This window comes from Cucurbita pepo, chromosome 9 (genome assembly GCF_057944985.1).
Source record: "Cucurbita pepo subsp. pepo isolate OVF chromosome 9, ASM5794498v1, whole genome shotgun sequence".
Classification (NCBI taxonomy): domain Eukaryota; kingdom Viridiplantae; phylum Streptophyta; class Magnoliopsida; order Cucurbitales; family Cucurbitaceae; genus Cucurbita; species Cucurbita pepo.
In genome coordinates this window covers 13,465,857-13,486,146 of record NC_141806.1, presented here as the reverse complement: position 1 = coordinate 13,486,146, position 20,290 = coordinate 13,465,857, and the positions used below count along the sequence as shown (strand labels likewise).

Below are 20,290 nucleotides of genomic sequence, written 5' to 3'. Positions count from 1 at the left end.
TAAAAGTTTACACGTCTATTAGATATTTTAAATTTTTATATACCAAATAAATAATAATAATAAATAACTAAACTTGTAATTTAGCTTCAAAATAACCATCAGACAAAGGCATTAAAAACATTTGATAATCCGAAAAATCCGACCAATCCAACAGTCCAATCTAACGTATGGTTTGGATTGAGTTATGACCAATCCAATCCAACTCGTACGGTTTGGATTGGTTTATGATTCCGTCCAAACTAGATTGAGTTGAATTGTCACAAATTTATGGTTAAATTTAAAAATTGTTTTAAATTTTAATGAAATGTTTGAAAATAAATAATTAAATATCTTACTTCAGAAAAAAATTTAAATTGATTCGAACCGTAACTCGAACCTACTCGACTCAAAAAATTTAGGATTGGATTGAGTTGATTATTTAATAAAAATGATTTAAGCCGAACAATTGAGTGTGGTAAGACGGCAATTACCAAGTTGTAGGGCGATATGTTAGGATGAATGGCAAAAGCGTAAATAAAAGGAAAAAGAAGGGCAAATTGAAGAAGCGTTCGCAAACCCAGAATAAATCCCCTTCCCACTCACATGTGTAGCGCTACTCCAACCTCTCAGTCTCTCTCACTCTCTCCTCTGCCCCCAAAATATAAAAGTTTTCTTTTTTCGCCTCTGGGTTTTGGTTCCTCTCTTTCCCTTTCCTCTGTATGATTGCAAAAACAGGGGAAATTTTGCTTCCTCAAGATTCCCGAATCGAAAAACCCCTAAATTTTCAACTCCGAATGTGAGAAACCCTGTTTGTTCCCTTTTGATTCTGTTCGTCTTCGTTCAGAATGGGTCTTGCATGACAAATCCTGCTGCACTTCATCTTCAACTTCGCTTCTGTTAATGGCAGCTTCCGCCATGGCCGCCGAGCCGACTCCAGAGGTACTTTCTTGGCTCAAAACCCTACCTCTGGCTCCTGAATATCACCCTACTTTGGCTGAGTTTCAAGATCCAATTTCATACATTTTCAAGATCGAAAAAGAGGCTTCCAAGTTTGGAATCTGCAAAATTGTGCCCCCTGTTCTTCCTTCGCCGAAGAAAACTGTAATTCTCAATTTTAATAAGTCGCTTGCAGCTCGTGCGCCATGTTCTGACTCGATTAACACCAAGTCTCCGCCTACATTCACTACTCGCCAACAGCAGATCGGGTTTTGCCCGCGAAAAACACGCCCGGTTCAAAAACCAGTGTGGCAGAGCGGTGAGTACTACACATTTCAGCAATTTGAGGCTAAGGCGAAGGCCTTTGAGAAGAGTTATTTGAAGAAATGTACGAAGAAAGGTGGGCTTTCGCCTTTGGAGCTCGAGACGCTCTACTGGAGGGCTACTTTGGATAAGCCCTTTTCGGTGGAATATGCGAATGATATGCCTGGCTCTGCGTTTGTACCTGTGAGTACAAAGATGTTTAGGGAGGCAGGGGATGGCACAACGCTTGGTGAGACGGCGTGGAACATGAGGGCAGTGTCTAGGGCCAAAGGGTCTCTGTTGAAGTTTATGAAGGAAGAGATTCCAGGCGTTACTTCGCCAATGGTGTATGTTGCTATGCTGTTTAGCTGGTTTGCTTGGCATGTAGAAGACCATGATTTGCATAGCTTAAATTATCTGCATATGGGGGCGGGGAAAACATGGTATGGCGTGCCGAGAGACGCTGCTGTGGCGTTTGAGGAGGTTGTTCGAGTTCAGGGATATGGAGGAGAAATCAATCCCCTTGGTGAGTTGATGGCTTCACCACTAGTTTTCATTTGGTTAATTATAGTCTACATATCTCTAGTTATGTTATTGGAAGATGTTCTAGTGAATTTGTTTAGCTCGATTAATGCTAATGAATATCTGTTCTTAAGCGAATACATTTTCACAGACGACACAGTAATGAACGGGATATCCCTCGATTAACCATTGCATAACAAGGTGTATATGCTGTTGGCATTGAGCCCTGTTACTTAGCTGACCAACCACATTGATAGGCTCTGTTATTCATTGTTTAAAATTCTACCAACGGAACGCTTACCTAGTTCTATGTTCCCACCGATCGTTGCTTATCATGGGTTTTGTTATCCCCTTTGCTTTTACATAGGCGTTTTCCCCCCACAACGATGTTCAACTAATTTCTTGTTCAAAATTTTGTTCTGTATCCATAATTTGTGTTCTTCATGGTTGCCCCATTTGCTACTATTTGTTAAGTTTTGATTATGAGAGCACTTCAGGAAGTGGATCATTCTTAGCTGTTTTCACTTCATTCATATATCTGTTACAAGTAGTACAATTCAATTTTAATTTGGTCGTAAAATAAGGAGCCTTAGTTTTGGATTTCATTCATAATTAATTCGTTTTCCTTTTCTCGTCCAGTTACTTTTGCCATTCTTGGTGAGAAGACGACCGTGATGTCACCAGAAGTTCTTGTTAGTTCTGGAGTTCCATGTTGCAGGTAACCAGCATTATGTTAGCACTTCTATTCCTTGCTTTAGATATCGTTTCTCTCGATAGTTAAAGGCATTGGTTATTTCTAGTGATCTTACTCTTACGAGTTGACGATACTGTTGGCCCAAAAAAATGTTACCCTTCTAGAGTCTCCTTGCCTCGTCATTTGATCTCGAAAGTAACAAGTTCTGTATATTTCTCACGTCTTTAATCGATTTGCACCAGGTTAGTGCAAAATGCAGGTGAATTTGTTGTCACTTTTCCTCGGGCTTATCATACAGGTTTCAGCCATGGTGAGATCTTTGTTGTTCATTTTATGCTTTTTGTTGTTTATTTTGAACTCTAAATTGCAATTATATCTGTTTCATACATTGTGTCTATTTGATACTTTCCTCTAGGATTTAACTGTGCGGAGGCAGCCAATATTGCAACTCCAGAATGGTTAAGGGTTGCTAAAGACGCTGCAATTCGTAGAGCTTCAATCAATTATCCTCCAATGGTATCTCACTTTCAGTTGCTATACGATCTTGCTCTAAGTTCCAGGTTTGTTTTGCCTTCTCGTAACGTCCGTCCAATCTAGCTGAATGATTTCCTTCTCATTTTCAGTCACTTGCTTTCTTTGATCTTTTATCTTCTTGGAATTAATTGCAAATCTGATATGATCGAAAATACATGCTGTGCTATTTCATATGTTTAAACTTGTGTCATTTCGAAATCTATTGTGAGAAAATAATTGTTCGGTTTGCTAGAACGACAGCACTTATTACAAATTCTTCCATCATAATCAATATTGATCTTTTGGGTTTTTGTCCCTCCCATTATATGATTTCCTCACTCATTTGAGCAAATCTTATGTTTTAACATACAGATCACCTCTGTGCACTGGTTCTGAACCGAGAAGCTCACGACTAAAAGATAAAAGAAGGAGCGAAGGCGAAACAGTTATAAAGGAGTTATTTGTACAGAATATTCTCGAGAATAACAGCCTGCTGGACGTTCTCGGAAGTGGGGTTTCGGTTGTACTTCTTCCTCAAGGTTCTTCAGATTCTATTTATTCAAGACTGCGTGTAGGATCCCACATGAGAGGCAAACTTAGATTTCCTGCTGGTTTTTGCAATTCTAAGGAAGAAGCCGAATCCCCTCAAAGTTTTGATTATGATAATCTCACACTAGAAAACAGCCAGGGAATGAATCGAGTTAAAGGTCTCTATTCAGTCAACGGACTTTATTCTACTCTATCTGAGAGAAGCACAGGTAATTTATGTGCGTCAAGTTCAAGGATTTTGAATGCCACCAACGAACGAGGTGGTAGCGTTCACTGCGATGGATTATCGGACCAAAGACTGTTTTCTTGTGTCACGTGTGGCATTTTAAGCTTTGCCTGTGTAGCCATCGTTCAACCCAGAGAACAAGCTGCTAGGTACCTTATGTCAGCTGACTGTAGCTTCTTTAATGATTGGGTCGTTGGTTCCGGGATAACCGGTGAAGGGATTGCTATAAGAGATGGGCATGCTTCTAATAGTGGTAGGTTTTATAACTAATCAGTACTGGACTTGCTGACTTTTTCTTTTAATTACTAATTTTATCGAGGATCCGTTCTCTCTTAGAACGCTCATTTAACTACCAATGCAGGAAAAAGAGAAAGGTGCGTCGCTGATGGTTTGTACGATGTCCCAGTCCAGGCCGTCAATCGCCAGCTTCCAGTAGAGGATCAAAGTTACAAAGCTAACTTTAATACTGAAAAACGAAACGAGACTTCTGCCCTTGGCATGCTCGCATTGACTTATGGACATTCATCTGATTCCGAGGAGGATAATGCTGAACCCGATGCTGCTTTACATGCCAATGATGCTAAACCAACAATTTGTTCTTCAGTAGACCAATATCAGTTTGAAAATTCTGGTCTTACTTCTAGTGAATATTGTAAAAACAGTGCAACCTCCAATCATGATCCCTTGTCGGCTAACTCTGCAGATCAAATGCAGTTCCAAGTCAATGACTATGAAGAATTTGGAAGAGCTAGATTTGATTCCAAAGACTCGTTCAATTGTTCTTTGGAGTTTGAAATCGATGGCGTAGGTTCAACTAAGAAAAATGACTTGTCAACTAGATATCAAGATTCACATGTGAATGGAAAACCTTCCTTAGATACGGATACTGAAAAACCAATGTTTGAGCAGTCCGCTGAACCAGTAGAGATCGAGAATATGCCTTTCGCTCCAGATATCGACGAAGACTCCTCTAGGTTGCATGTATTCTGTCTAGAACATGCAAAAGAAGTGGAACAACAACTTCGCCCGATTGGAGGCGTGCATATTCTATTACTTTGTCATCCAGGTGCGTGCCATTTGTAGTCATTTACTTGTTCTTGTGATATAGAATAAATATATTGGACCCCGAACTGTTCCACCTCCCTCGTTATTTTTGTTCATACCTCTACTTTCTAATATAATATTATTTCGTTCTTATTCAAATATAGCGGGTTCGTGCGTTAGTAAATACTCATGGTTACTGTTCATGACATAAACTGTTTTGGATTTTTATAATGGGAACTTGAAATTTTTGCTGTGTCTAACATTGTCTGCATCATGGAAAATTGTTTCAGACTATCCAAAGATGGAAGCCGAAGCGAAATTGATGGCACAAGAATTAAGTATCGACCATCTGTGGACTGATACGACGTTCAGAGATGCCACCCAAGACGAAAAAAAGAGAATTCAGTTAGCTTTAGATAGTGAGGAAGCGATTCCGGGTAATGGAGATTGGGCTGTAAAGTTGGGAATTAATCTCTTTTATAGTGCCAACCTTAGCCATTCTCCTCTTTATAGTAAGCAGATGCCATACAACTCTGTTATTTATAACGCATTTGGGCGCAGTACTTCGGCTAACTCTTCGGGTAAGCCGAAAGTCTATCAAAGGAGGAGCGGCAAGCTGAAAAGAGTAGTTGTAGGGAAATGGTGTGGGAAAGTCTGGATGTCGAATCAAATTCATCCTTTGCTAGCAAAGAGAGATCCTCAAGAAGAAGATGTCGACGGCTTTCCTTCTTGGACAATGTCGGATGAGAAGATCGAATGGAAATCGGACAATATCCAGAAAAGTGAGACTGTTAATAGAAAGTCTGCTGGCAAGAGAAAAATGACTTATGGGAGTGGGGCGGCGACTAAGAAAGCCGAACCTATAGAGTCGGAGGATATTGTTTCGGATAACTCGGGTGAAGATTGTATTCGTCAGCATCATAGGATTCTACAAAACAAGCGGTCTAAAATTGTTGCGAGTAAAGATGCCATGTCCGATGATTCTGTGGAGGATGTTTCTTATAAAAAACATGGAAGAGTTCCTGTCAATGAGGAAGCTTATTGTGAGACAGACGACCCTGGTTCAGACGAGGGTCCAGACGAATCGCTAGCAGATCGTCATACTAAGCTGCACAGAGGGTTCTACGGATTCAAGCTGCCCAAATGGGGCGAGATAGAACCTGCAGTTTCCGATGATTCGTTAGAGCGCGATTCTTCTCAGTTTCGTGGTAAAACGAGTAAAAGTAAGATAGATAAATATGTTGAGAGACAAGATGCACTTTCGGACGAGTGTTTGGAGAGTCCTCTTAAGCAATATAGAAGGATTCCGAAAAGCAAGCAAGCCAAAGTTGTTAAAAAGAATGTCATTTCGCATGATATTCGGGACGATAGTTTTCTTTGGCATCGTCAAGGGACTTCTAGAAGCAAGATGGCCACGATCGACAGTGAAGATGCAGTTTCTGAGGACTCCTTCGAAAATAGTTCTCATCAGCTTATGAGTACGCCTCGAAGCAAATCGGCCAAACGTACTGCAAGGGAAAATGTATTTTCAGATGATCCAGATGAAGATGATACCTCTCTTCTGCACCATAGGAAAAATGTAAGAAATGTGCAATCGAAGTACTTCGAGAGAGAAAATACACCAGACGACCAACTCGATGATAGTGCTAATCAGTGCAGGACGAGGGTACTTCGAAGTAAGCCTGTTAAGAAAGAGACCATTTCTCAAACGAAACAAGAGATTCTTCGACCTGCAAAGCGGGGAGCCTCTCGAACTTTGAAAGAAGAATTCTCTCAACCTCTAAAACGTGGAGGCCGCCATACCTTAAAACTAGAGACCCCTCAGCCAACAAAACAACTCGCCCCAAATCGACGTGGTAAGCAAGCTAAGAGGAATAGTAAATTGACCGATTTAGAATCAGAGGAAGAGCAACAACTAGGTGGGCCGAGCACACGTCTTAGACAAAGAACCCCAAAGCCTACTAAATTTTCAGAAACGAAACCGAATGATAAAAAGCCAATTGGTAAGAAAAAGGTGAAGAATGCTTCATCTTTGAAGACTCCAGCAGGCCATAGAGACTCAAAAGCAAGGGATGAGGAATCAGAGTATCTTTGCGATATCGAGGGTTGCAATATGAGTTTCGGTTCAAAACAAGAACTCGTCTTGCACAAACGAAACATTTGTCCTGTCAAAGGGTGTGGAAAGAAATTCTTCTCACACAAGTACCTCGTACAGCATCGTCGAGTACACATGGACGATCGTCCCCTCAAATGTCCATGGAGGGGCTGTAAGATGACATTCAAATGGGCATGGGCACGAACAGAACATATTCGTGTTCATACAGGTGACCGACCTTATGTTTGTGCTGAACAAGGATGCGGTCAGACATTCAGATTCGTGTCGGATTTCAGTCGTCACAAGCGGAAGACTGGACATTCAACAAAGAAAGGTAGAGGTTAGTATTTTGCGGACAATGAATGTTGTTTTTTTAATATGAATAGTTATGATGTTGGTCAGATGACAGGTTTAGGATTATTAGAGATAGGGATAGGTTTAGCAAATCCCTGTAATTATTATCAATTAATTCTGTTGTGTTGTCTGTGTTCATTGGTGTTATTGATTTTCTGTAACCTTGCAATTGCTTGGATCTTCAAACATTCTTCTCCAATGAATGTCAGATGCTAATCATGCTCTTAGTTGGGGGTTGGACATTGCCCCTTCTGGGAACTTTGTGTACTGTTCTTTTGCTTCCATTGATGCCATTTGATTTACTTTCATGACTCAAATGCTGCTGCTGCTGCTGCTGTATCTGTTAGACACATCCTAAGACTTTAGATATCTAGTTTGATCTGTCGAAAATGATATTGACGAGTTGAGTTTGTTCGAGTTAATGTAAAAGATAGGACTCCTGTCGTTTGTTGTCGTCCTACGGGACTAAGGACGTTTTCATCAACTGATTTCTCGTCATGTACGGTTTTTATGGAGAAAATCTCTTGTTATTTGTAGTCTACCTATAGAATTAAGGACATGTTCATTAGTTGCTTTCTCGTCATGTACGGTTAAACGAGTTCTTTTTTGAGTTTTGATGGAGAAAATCTCTTGTCATTTGTAGTCTACCTACGGAACTAAGGACATGTTCATTAGCTACTTTTTCGTCGTATACAGTTGAAAGATTCTTTTCTGGGTTTTTGTGGAGAAAATCTCTTGTCATTTGTGGCCTACGTACGAAACTAAGGACATGTTCTTCAGCTGCTTTCTCGTCATATACGGTTAAAAGAGTTCTTTTTTGGGGTTTTAGGGAGAAAAATCTCCTATCATTCGTAGTCTACCTACAGAACTAAGGACGTGTTCATTAGTTGATTTCTCGTCGTATACACTGTTAAAAGAGTTCTTTCTTGAGTATTTATGGAGAAAATCTAGTCATTTGTAGTCTACTTGCAGCGGATTTCAACTCATATACTCTGTTAAAGAGTCCTTTCTTGGGCTTTTATGGAGAAAATCTCCTATTGTTTGTAGTCTACCTACAGAACTAAGTACATGTTCATGAGCTGCTTTCTACACGGTTAAAAGAGTTCTTTCTTCAGCTTTTATGGAGAAAATCTCCTATCGGTTGTAGTCTATACCTAGTCTACCTACAGAACTAAGTACATGTTCATGAGTTGCTTTCTACCCTGGTAGAAGAGTTCTTTCTTGGGCTTTTATGGAGAAGATCTCCTATCATTTGTAGTCAACGTACAAAACTAAGGATGTACACTGTCATTTCTCATCATATACACCGTCAAAAGAGTTCTTTCTTGGGCTTTTATAGAGAAAATCTCTGGTCATTTGTAGTCTACATGCATAATATTAAGGACACGTTCATTAGTTGCTTTCTCGTCATATGTTGTTAAAAAGAGCTCTTTTGTGGGCTTTTATGGAGAAAATCTCATGTCATTTGTAGTCCTCCTACAAAACTAAGCACGTATTCATCAGCTGCTTTCTCGTCATATACTGTTAAAAAAGACCTTTTTGGACTTTTATGGAGAAAATATCGTCTATCTACAAAATCAAGGACATGTTCATCAGCTGCTTTCTCGTCATATTCTGTTAAAAGAGCCATTTCTTTGTCTTTCCGGGAGAAAGTTTTCATCCTCCTCACCTATCCTTATTAGTTTAAGCTTTTATCTTGAACTTGGCTCTCTTTTTCATATCATTTTAAACGTTCTCTTCCTTTTTCTTCTGAGAATTCAAGAAATGTTAGTCAATCCGGACGCAGTTTAATGGGTTAAGCATATGTCTGCCGCATGGAAAGCTCTAAGTTTAGAGGTTCAGCTGGTAGGCAGGGAAGTTGAATGAAACATAGGATCTGTGATTGGGAGACAAGTTTTGCTGCGTTTTTATGAGCTTGTTCTGTTTAGTTTTCTTACTAGTTCTACCGTTAGTAGAACATTTAAAATATATTCATTATCTTTTACCAATAATATAAAAAATTTAGCGATAATATATGAGGTAATAAACGGTTTTTGTTTATATATTGACAGTAAATTTTTTTTTTTTTTTTACTAAGGTTAAAAATAGCATTTTTGAACCGGTTAGAAACCTTCGTTAGTGGAAGGTATTTTTTAAACAAAATATTAACAATTTTTATTTAAAACTAGCTGTAAAGATATTTTGAAGATACCCTTTTTATTTTCTTTTAATTTTAGCATTGAAAAAGACCTTAAAAGGTTAATATTCTTTGTTCGCTCGCTAAATGAGCATTTTTCTAAAGTTTCACCTTTTATCGAGATTCTTAGAACCTTAAGATAGAACTCTTCTTCTTCTTCTTCTTTTTTTTTTTTAATTGAATCGAAAAAAAATGTTAAATTTTATCCTTTCTTTAAAAAAAATAATTTTATTTTTTAAAAGTATATGCGATGTGTAGTAAATATGAGATACACGAATCAACTGAGACAAAATTCAAATGAGAGATCCTAAGAATATGATGATTAAGAAATTGTTAAAATAATTGAAAAGTAATAAGAACTCGGTGCTAGTTTTTTGAGAAAATATGTAAGAAATAACTAAACACGTTTAAAATATTAATTTATTTATGACATAAGTAACGTAATGATGTTACCGAGGATCCGGAAAAGTATCACTACCATCAAGTACTAAATCTAAAACTAAATCATGGGTATCAAGCGTTACAACGCCTTTTATTACAATCCAACTTTTGATTCGATATTCTAAGGAATTTTTAATAGTTTTGGAACATTTATAAACCGTTACGGGTCGACCGAAAATCGATGTTTTTGAGCTTTTTACTTTGGTTTGTCCACTAAAATCCAATCCAATTTCAAACCAATTTCAACCCAATTTACTCTTCAATCAAATAATGTCAAAGCACCCCACGAATCGTCTAGAAAAAAGGAAAAGAACAAAAAAAATTTGAAGATTGTTAGAGAGAGAGGCGAAGCGCAAACGGCCGCAGTCAGAAAGTGACCTTTTCCTGTTCTTAGTTCCCACTTAGTGTCAATACCCATTTCTCCATGTACTTTATTATTCTCTTTAGCAGCTAGGGTTTTCTTGGGTTCAAATGTGACGCAGAATGGAACCTTCTGAAGCTGTTTCCGTCCCTATTCACTGTGAATCATTGCCTTCTGGGTCTCAATCTCTACAGTTTCATGGCTCTGTTCGTGATCCTGCACTATTTGATGCATCGCATGTGGCCGATGATGATCGCATCCATGCAGAGCTTCAGAAATTGGATTTGAAGGATGAGAAAGAGGCGGCGGTGACGGATTTTGACGGCGGCGGAGAATGGGAAGTTGAGAAGAATCCTGTTGAAGGTGAGGGAAATTTGGAGGAGGAGGTGGTGGTGGATGCAGGCGACGGCGGTGAGGTGGAGAAGGATGGGGAAATGAGGGGTGGAAACAACCGGTACCCTGTACGGTCAGAGGCTGAGGATTGTGCCTTTTACCTTAGGACTGGCACTTGCAAGTTTGGATCATTGTGTAAATTCAATCATCCACTGCGAAAGAGACATCAGGTGTGGTTCTGGAGATCTTATTTACTTGTGGAAGCTAATACCTCTGTTTGAATGCTTTGTTCTTTGTATTGGTTTGTTGATTGTTAAACCTCTGTTGATAGGTTTTAGTACTGTTCTCTTTGCATGTATAGCTTTTTTATCATTGCATGGAGAGGGAAACGAAGCATTACTTGTTAGGGTGTGGAAAACTCTCCCTAGTAGATGCGTTTTGAAACTGTGAGGTTGACGGCGATACGTAGCGGGTTAAAGCGGACAATATCTACTAGCGGTGGGCTTGGACGGTTACAAATGGTATCAAAGCCGATCACTGGGTGGTGTGTCAGTGAGGATGGGCCCCAAGGGGGTGGATTGTGAGATCCCACGTTGGTTGGAGAGGAGAACGAAGCAGGTTGTGGAAACCTTTCCCTAGTAGTAGACGCGTTTTAGAACTGTGAGGTTGATGGCGATGTGTAATGGGCCGAAGAGGACAATATCTGTTAGCGGTGGGCTTGGGCTCTCCCTAGTAGACGCTGGCCCCTAAGGGGGTGGGTTGTGAGATCCCACATTGGTTGGAGATGGGAACGAAGCATTCCTTGTAAGGGTGTGGAAACCTCTCCCTAGTAGATGCGTTTTGAAACTGTGAGGCTGACGGCGATACGTAGCGGGTTAAAGCGGACAATATCTACTAATGGTGGGCTTGGACGGTTACACTAGTATCGGAGCCGATCACCGGGTGGTGTGTCAGTGAGGACGTTGGGCCCCCAAAGGGGTGGATTGTGAGATCCCATGTCAGTTGGAGAGGAGAACGAAGCAAGTTGTGGAAACCTCTCCCTAGTAGATGCGTTTTAGAACCGTGAGGTTGACGGCAATGTGTAATGGGCCGAAGAAGACAATATCTGTTAGCAATAGGCTTGGTCTCTCCTTAGTAGACGCTGGCCCCTAAGGGGATGGATTGTGAGAACCCACATTGGTTGGAGATGGGAACGAAGCATTCCTTGTAAGAGTGTGGAAACCTCTCCCTATAGACACGTTTTAAAACCGTGAGGTTGATAGCGATAAGTAACGGCCAAAACGGACAATATCTACTCGCGGTTGACTTCGGCTCTTACAAATGGTATCAGAGCCAGTCATCGGGTGGTGTGCGAGCGAGGACGCAGGCCACCAAGAGGGATGGATTGTGAGATCCCACATTAGTTGGAGAGGGTAACGAAGCATCTTCTTATAAAGATGTGGAAACCTCTTCCCAGCAGACGCCAAAATGGACAATATCTACTTGCAGGGCTTGGACTTGGGCTGTTACAAAGCTAGATTTGCCGGTTTCCAATTCATCGGCATTTACCTGTTTATTTTAAGTTTGTTCCAGGCTCTTCTTCTCAGCTTCTTCAGTCCTAATTGTTCTATTGAAACTTCTAACATGATCAATGGATAACATTTATTCTTGATGGGTTTCATTTTTGTTCAATTTGAAAGGTTGTTTCTGAGAAATTGAAGCACGAGAACGATTCGGCCGAGCAGACGAGCAAGACCGAATGCAAGGTTTCCATTGTTGTTATGTTTTCATGAACAAATTTCAAGTATTTTGCTTAGTTAAATGGTTTGATGCATACCCCTGTTCTGAACTTTTCTTATATTCCTTTATAAGAACATAATCGACGTTTCCTTGGATTATTATAAGTTCCCGCGTTTATATGACCGATTTATTTGCGAATTCTGTACGAGATAGTGAATTATTCATTTTCCTTTATGATATGTGTGATCTACTGATATCGATTAACTGTTACACTTCACGAGCCATTCGCAGTATTACTCGAGGACCGGGGGTTGTAAATTCGGAACAGCCTGTAGATATAACCATACGAGACCGAGAGCATTGCCAAACCCAATTCTCGAGCTTAACTTCCTTGGTTTGCCAATCCGACTAGTTTAGTTCGTAACTTTGACATCTTTCTAGACTGGATCCCTAATCTCACTTATATTGAAGAATTTAATGATCTTTTTATTGACAGAACGAAAAAGAATGTCCCTATTACATGCGCACGGGATGCTGCAAATATGGAGCGAATTGCAAGTATAATCATCCCGATCCTACTACCGTTGCTGTACCGGAATCGCTGTCGGGATATAACAATGGAGTGTTGCTACAAGGTGGTGCATCACAATCACAGATCACATCCTGGACTTCACCAAGAGTGCTGAATGAAACACCAACATTTGTACCTGCTATGATTTCACCTTCTCAAGATTCAGAATGGAACGCATACCAGGTATCGTATTACGTTCATCTCGGATGGTCTGGTTTAAAGGATATCGGTATCGTATTGACTTTATCTGTGGTTTGTTCATGTTAAGGCTCCCATGTATCCATCAGAAATCAGCATGCTTCCACCCCCAACGTACGCCGTGAACAATATAGCATCTGAGACGGATCTTTATCCTTCTCATCAGCAAGTAGAAGAACATCCCGAACGACCTGGTCAACCCGAATGCAGCTACTTTCTAAAGACTGGGGATTGTAAATTTAAATCTCTTTGCATATATCACCACCCGAAAAATTGGAACCTGAAGTTACCGACCTGCACGCTCAATGACAAAGGCCTACCTTTGAGACCTGTAAGCTTGTCCTTCTCATTTCCTGGTTGTTTATACAGGACTTTTCTGTAGAAAATACTAAAAGGATAAATTTTTATGTGACATTCAGGATCAGAACGTATGCACGTATTACAGTCGCTACGGCATCTGTAAGTTCGGGCCATCGTGCAAGTTCGACCATCCTATTCTTCCAGCTTCTTCAACGAGCGAGCTTAAACAGCAGCCTCACTACAGCAACTTTAATGCTGCAGAAGGGGCTGAAATGGGCGGAGGGAGTGGAAATGGCGTCACAGTTGAGCAGTCTGCATAAGAATTTTTTGCAGAGGCCCTCTAAAGGAACTTTCATGGAGGATTTGTTTGTTAAGAGGATATAAGGATGCATTCAACTCGTTTACCATCGGGTTCTGCCATAAGCTTTTCAAATGATGGCACTTATTTTCTAGCTGAACAAGGAAAAAATGTAAATTATACCTAAGTTTCTACACAATGGCTATAATCTTGTAGCTATAAGATACAATCTTATCCAGACATTTCACAGAGCACAGAAGGATCAATGAGTTTTTGCTTCTAGTTGGCTGTTAAGAAGAATTACAAACTATTTCATTCAAAGCCTCCTTTTTCATCCAAGTCTCTGTTAGAACTGGCAACCTACAGGTATTGCCCTGACCGGAATCGACTTTTCAAGTAGTTGAAAAGTGTTTCGAAGCACTTTGAAAAGTCAATCTAAACCGGCCTCTTAAAACACTTTAAAGCTAGCTTGACAAGTTTGAATGACTCTAATCTCCATGTATAGACTCAAATTTCTTGTTTGAAATTGCCGGGAGTGACTTTTCAAGTACTAGAAAACATCAAGTACTAGAAAACATCATCTATAGGTAGTTGAAAAGTGTTTCGAAGCACTTTGAAAAGTCAATTTAAACCGGCCTCTTAAAACACTTTAAAGCTTCCTTGACAAGTTTGAATGACTCTAATCTTCATGTATAGACTCTAATCTCTTATTTGAAATTGCCGGGAATCGACTTTTCAAGTACTTGAAAACATCATCTATAGGTAGTTTAAAAGTGTTTTGAAGCACTTTGAAAAGTCAATCCAAACCGGCTTCTTAAATCGCTTTAAAGCTTCCTTGACAAGCTTTAATGACTCTAATCTCCATGTATAGACTCAAATTTCTTATTTGAAATTGCCGGAAATCGACTTTTCAAGTACTTGAAAACATCATCTATAGGTAGTTGAAAAGTGTATTGAAGCACTTTGAAAAGTCAATCCAAACAGGCTTCTTAAAACACTTTAAAGCTTTCCTTGACAAGCTTGAATGACTCTAATCTCCCTGTATAGACTCTAATTTCTTATTTGAAACTGTTGGAATCGACTTTTAAAGTACTTCAAAACATCATCTGGAAGTAGAAAAGTGTTTTGAAAGCACTTTGAAAAGTCAATCCAAACCGGCCTTAGAATGCTTGAAGCTTCCTAGACAAGCTCGAACGAGCTTTTGAGAAGAACAATGACAAAGCAAAGGGTAAAAACAAAGCATGCTAATTTATAGAAAGTTCCCATCAGAATCCTTCCACCATAGGTCCACATAAAGACCATCATCATGAAATTGAAAAAAGATCTCGACAATGGAATTTATCCTTTCCATTCTGTATTACAATGCAAATACAGAACACGTGATAAACATTATTTTATAACGTCAATGAAGCGTGAAAGCCAAAGTGAAAAGGGAAAAGGAATAGTATGAGTCATTTTTTGGTGCAACAACTTTGTTGTGATCCAGTGATCCACCGTTGGATAGGGCCCTCAAATCTTACGGGCTTTCACAATGGATTACACAAGTCAAGACCCTGAAACCACTGTGGTGGCATCAACCACAGCAAAACCACCTCTTCTGCAATTCAAATACCAAAGAACAGATTAGATTCAAGATATCTAGAACAAATTGATTCCCAAGTCTTCTAATAAACAGACCTTTGGTGGAGGAGACTGAGGGAAACTTTCATTGTTGTAGGCAGGCTCATTACTTTGTGAAGAAACCATATTGGCAACACTTCCAGTAGTCTTCTTCTCATCTCTAGCCTTGTTAAATATGACCGTAAATCCCTCAGCAGATGCAGGATTATTTACATCCCATTCCCCGAACTTCGGCAGTGGACGACCCTTGTCCTGCTGCAGTTATGCAATGATATCTACATGAGACTTCACTAAGCATGCTACTACTAAAATCTTTGAAAAATGTTTAATGATCTTATTTACATCCCATTCCCCGAACTTCGGCAGTGGACGACCGTTGTCCTGCTGCAGTTATGCAATGATATCTACATGAGACTTTACTAAGCATGCTACTACTAAAAGCTTTGAAAAATGTTTAATGATCTTATTTACTACATCCCATTCCCCGAACTTCGGCGGTGGACGACCCTTGTCCTGCTATCTCCATGAGACTTTATTAAGCATGCTACTACTAACATCTTGAAAAAATGTTCAATGATCTCTGCTGGTAAATGACTTCAGATAACAAACAGCCCACAATTACTTATAGCCTACAACTCTTCTACAGATGGAAGGATCGGCAAAAGGAAGCGCAGGCTGCTTCCAACAGAATTTAAGACAGATATGGCGCATTGAAGGATGAAGTGATATAAATTTTTTTCACTTTTTAGTCTGCAAATAAGCAATATGGACAATTCTCCCTTATCTAGATCAGTATTTTCAATTTTCCATGAACTGGGAATGTTGATTGTGTTTCCTAGATGGGTTTCCTTTTGGATTACAAGAAGTTTCAATGAACAAGATTAAGGGCCATACAATAATTATAAAACTCCTTATAAACAGATCATAGAGAACCATTTAACCTAGCAAAAGACTGAGACCTTCCAATGCTGTTCACCACTTCTAAGCATTCTCCTATTCTGGTTTTCTTGAACAATGGAGCTCTAAATTTTCCACCGGATTTGACTACGCCCAACCTATTCAATGTTATAAAATGTTGAAATACGCAAATATTTCAGTGCAGGAATGGTGCCATGGACATGAGTTCCTATATATCCAATATAGCAAATCCCTAATAAGGCTACCATGACTGAAAATCTAATCAACCTAACTAAATGTTCATATTTTCATGCATAAATTCTTACACTTCCCTGCTCGGATCTTGTTAAAACATACAAACAAGATTGAATTTCTACATTAAATGTTCTCCAACACGTCAATTGTAATAAAACGAAGGAGAAAACAAACCATGGCGATTTGTTATTTCATTCTAGAGCATTGATAGCTTCAAAGGAATCACATCTCCCTCCTTCATCTCAGCCACCATTGATTAATCAATACCTTATTTCAATAACCAAATTCTACGATTACATCCATGTAGCCTAATCACCGATTGGTGTGTGTTTAATCAATCCCTTTAGATCATCCCGATGAACACAATCGCAATTTCTTTGGGGAAACAGAACGAAAAGTTGAATTCTTCTAATTAAAAATCGAAGATGCATGGTAATTGGAGTATAAAACTTACCGGTGCCATGATCGCAGGACGCAGGGCGGGGGATCGGATACGAGGAAAACAAAAACGAAAAGAAAACAAATCGTCAGTGATTTCTTATCAAACCTCCAACCCTGCGAATCAAACGCTCCCAAAACAGAGTTGAAATCGAAACGACACGCAAGATAACGTGGGATTCACGTCGTTTCAACTTCCCCAAGTGATCTCAAAAACATTATTATAATTTCTAAAATAAATACTTTTATTTTTTTAAAATTATTTTATTATTTTTTTTTCGACCTCGTTCCAATAAATTAGACAACTAAAATTTAGATCGTTCGTACCCGCATAGCTTCTACCCATTTTTGGAAATTATTTTAAAAACCTTAATGATACTCCTTATAGACATATTTAACAACTAGTCGTATCCCTTATAGTATATTTTGAGGTATACTACAATAACGCATACGTCGAGTACATATGCAGTAAATAAAGTAAAAGAGTTTGAAATGAGCATGTAGCAACAGACAACACATCCGAGACAAGCATGATCATGATATTTTAACGCCTCATAAAAAATTATAATATTTGATAATCCTTTAAATTAATTTTTTTAGAAAATGAATTTGAGAAATAAATTATTTCAATGAAACAGCTCAGAGTATAAATTGAAATTTCTCTTATATTTATGTGATGTAAAATGACCAAAATACCCTTATGATGACGACCCACAATAATTGTTCATTGTATTTTAAAATAAAATTTTAAATTTATTAATTCGTTGTATTTAATAATCATTTTATATAATAATTGATCGAAAATTTAAAATTTTTACAATAAAATTTTAAATTTATTAATTCGTTGTATTTAATAATCAATTTATATAATAATTGATCGAAAATTTAAAATTTTATTATGATACATAATATATTAATTAATAGATAAAGTTTTTGCTATTATTTTCTATTTTAGTATTTTGGTTTTTTTTTATTGGGCCGACACTTGCCGTGGGCCGAAGTACAATTTCAGTGAACCGGGTTCTCCATTCTCCGGTCTGCATTCTCTCTCTCTCTCTCTTGTTTTTGGTGCTAAACCCTTGGGCCTAGGAGGAGTTGAATCGGAGTCTCAGAGAGGCAAGTTTAAAGGTAGCGTAATTTCCAAATTTTACTTGTTTTGTTCTGAATCTTCATGTTCAATGCATCATTTGCGGATTGATTTTGGAGCGTTTGTTCTATTTTCTTTTCTCCGTTGCTATCTTTTTCAGTTTGAAATTTGAACGCACAAGGTGAATTTTGAGGAATTTTGTGAGTTTGTGCCAGAAGGCATGGCATATCCAGAGCCTGCAGGTGTTGAACGAGAGGTGATGCAAGTTAACAATGCTCAGAGGAAACCGAGGATTTTACTTGCTGCCAGTGGAAGCGTAGCTTCAATTAAGTTTGGGAATCTCTACCGTTCTTTCTCTGAATGGGCGGACGTTAAAGCGGTGGCTACTAGGGCTGCTTTACACTTCATCGATCGAGAATCTCTTCCTAAGGATGCTGTACTCTATACCGATGAAGATGAGTGGACTGGTTGGAACAAAATTGGTGATAGTGTTCTTCATATTGAGCTTCGCCGGTGGGCGGATATCATGGTCATTGCTCCTCTGTCTGCAAACACGCTCGGCAAGGTACATTACTTTAACCATGATGGAAATGTTTATTTCTAATCACTTTCTTCAAAATTCCTTGCTCCATTTCGAAATTGGGTCATCTTGTAAAATCTGAATGGTTTTGTTAGGAGTCATGACTCCGATAGGATGATATTGTCCACTTTGAGCATAAGTTCTCATGGTTTTGCTTTGGACTTTCCAAAAGGCCTTGTACCAATGGAGATGTATTCCTTACTTATAAACCCATGATCATTCCCTAAATTAGCCAATGTGAGACTCCCTCCCAACAATCCTCCCATTGAACAAAGTACACCCTTTGTTCGAGACTTGAGTCACTTTTGACTACACTTTCAAGGCTCACAACTTCTTCCCTCCCAACAATCCTCCCATCGAACAAAGTACGTCATTTGTTCGAAACTTGAGTCACTTTTGACTACACTTTCAAGGCTCACAACTTCTTTGTTCGACATTTGAGGATTCTATTGACATGACTAAGTTAAGGGCATGGCTCTGCTACCATGTTAGGAATCATGAATCTCCACAATAGTATGATCTTGTCTACTTTGAGCATAAGCTCTCATAGATTTGCTTTGGGCTTCCCAAAAGGCCTCAAACCAATGGAGATGTATTCTTTACTTATAAACCCAGGATCATTCCCTAAATTAGTCAATGTGAAACTCCCTCCCAACAATCCTCCCATTGAACAAAGTACACCCTTTGTTCGAGACTTGAGTCACTTTTGACTACACTTTTGAGGCTCACAACTTCTTTGTTCGACATTTGAGGATCCTATTGACATGACTAAGTTAAGGGCATGACTCTGATACCATGTTAGGAATCATGGATCTCCACAATAGTATGATATTGTCTACTTTGAGCATAAGCTCTCATGACTCTGTTTTGGACTTCCCAAAAGGCCTCAAACCAATAGAGATGTATTCCTTACTTATAAACCCATGATATTCCCTAAATTAGCCCATGTGGACTCCCTCCCAACAATCCTTTAACCGTTTTCTGGTTGATTTATTTGTTCTGTCCATTCCATCTTGGTTTGTATGTTGATGTCCTGCCTGTTTGTGTACTCCTGAACTGCTATTATGTCTATAGATGTGCATCCATCTACATTGGTAGTTTCTATCTATATATGTGTGTGCTACGATAACAAGGCAATCTACCTTCAAAATGATCCTTAGAAACTTTTGGTGAACTCAAGAACAATCCTTCTTGAACTTGATCCTGGCATTTGCTGTTGTCCCAGATTGCTGGAGGATTATGTGACAATCTATTGACGTGTGTCGTGCGAGCATGGGACTATAACAAGCCACTTTTCGTTGCACCAGCCATGAATACCTATATGTGGACTAACCCTTTTACTGAGCGGCATCTCATTGCTATTGATGAACTTGGGATAACTCTCATTCCACCTGTTACCAAGAGGCTAGCCTGTGGGGACTACGGCAATGGTGCAATGGCTGAACCTTCCTTAATCTTCTCGACTGTGAGACTCTTTTACGAGTCACGGATGCAACAAAGTGCTAGAAATGGTGATAGTTAGGACATGAAGACTTTGTCATGAAGAGGAGATGGGAGGGGTGGTAGATTTACGCCTAATTAACGATTAAACGATGTAGCCATTGCTCATCATCAATCTTATATAAAATTCCTTGTTAACCCCTTTGTGCTGAACTCTCTGTTGTGCATTATGTAGAGGCACTAGAAGCCTGGAACCCAATTTTAAAGATTTCTGAGCTTTTGAATTGATTGACTTCATATTAGGCCACAACAAGATCTCTTTTGAACCCAATTTTACTGTGCATCTTATCTGAAGGGAACA

General features: G+C 39.1%; 4 protein-coding genes across 5 annotated transcripts; 3 read left to right on the top strand and 1 right to left on the bottom strand.

Moving 5' to 3' along the window:
• The first annotated feature begins 600 nt into the window (after positions 1-600).
• LOC111802433 (lysine-specific demethylase REF6) lies at positions 601-7,482 on the top strand. Its single transcript, XM_023686786.2, has 7 exons — positions 601-1,744; positions 2,380-2,458; positions 2,677-2,744; positions 2,850-2,994; positions 3,320-3,975; positions 4,084-4,788; positions 5,057-7,482. The coding sequence occupies exons 1-7, from the start codon at positions 880-882 to the stop codon at positions 7,204-7,206; spliced, it is 4,668 nt and encodes a 1,555-aa protein (XP_023542554.2). The 5' UTR covers positions 601-879; the 3' UTR covers positions 7,207-7,482.
• A 2,674-nt stretch (positions 7,483-10,156) lies between these two features.
• LOC111802503 (zinc finger CCCH domain-containing protein 67) lies at positions 10,157-13,894 on the top strand. 2 transcript variants are annotated; one of them, XM_023686899.2, is made up of 6 exons: positions 10,159-10,756; positions 12,206-12,271; positions 12,537-12,656; positions 12,742-12,999; positions 13,085-13,345; positions 13,434-13,894. In XM_023686899.2, the coding sequence occupies exons 1-6, from the start codon at positions 10,316-10,318 to the stop codon at positions 13,632-13,634; spliced, it is 1,347 nt and encodes a 448-aa protein (XP_023542667.2). In that variant the 5' UTR covers positions 10,159-10,315; the 3' UTR covers positions 13,635-13,894. The 2 variants fall into 2 exon arrangements, with proteins under 2 accessions (XP_023542668.2, XP_023542667.2); XM_023686900.2 differs by lacking the exon at positions 12,206-12,271 and having other exon boundaries at positions 10,157-10,756.
• A 947-nt stretch (positions 13,895-14,841) lies between these two features.
• Positions 14,842-17,026, bottom strand: LOC111802605 (protein NOI4). Its single transcript, XM_023687040.2, has 3 exons — positions 16,839-17,026; positions 15,290-15,487; positions 14,842-15,209 (listed from the first exon to the last, which is right to left on the bottom strand). The coding sequence occupies exons 1-3, from the start codon at positions 16,845-16,847 to the stop codon at positions 15,186-15,188; spliced, it is 231 nt and encodes a 76-aa protein (XP_023542808.1). The 5' UTR covers positions 16,848-17,026; the 3' UTR covers positions 14,842-15,185.
• An 866-nt stretch (positions 17,027-17,892) lies between these two features.
• Positions 17,893-20,142, top strand: LOC111802579 (phosphopantothenoylcysteine decarboxylase HAL3). The gene is made up of 3 exons (XM_023687003.2): positions 17,893-17,950; positions 18,070-18,474; positions 19,715-20,142. Exons 2-3 carry the CDS (start codon positions 18,130-18,132, stop codon positions 20,009-20,011), a joined length of 642 nt encoding a protein of 213 aa, XP_023542771.2. The 5' UTR covers positions 17,893-17,950; positions 18,070-18,129; the 3' UTR covers positions 20,012-20,142.
• Positions 20,143-20,290: the final 148 nt, after the last annotated feature.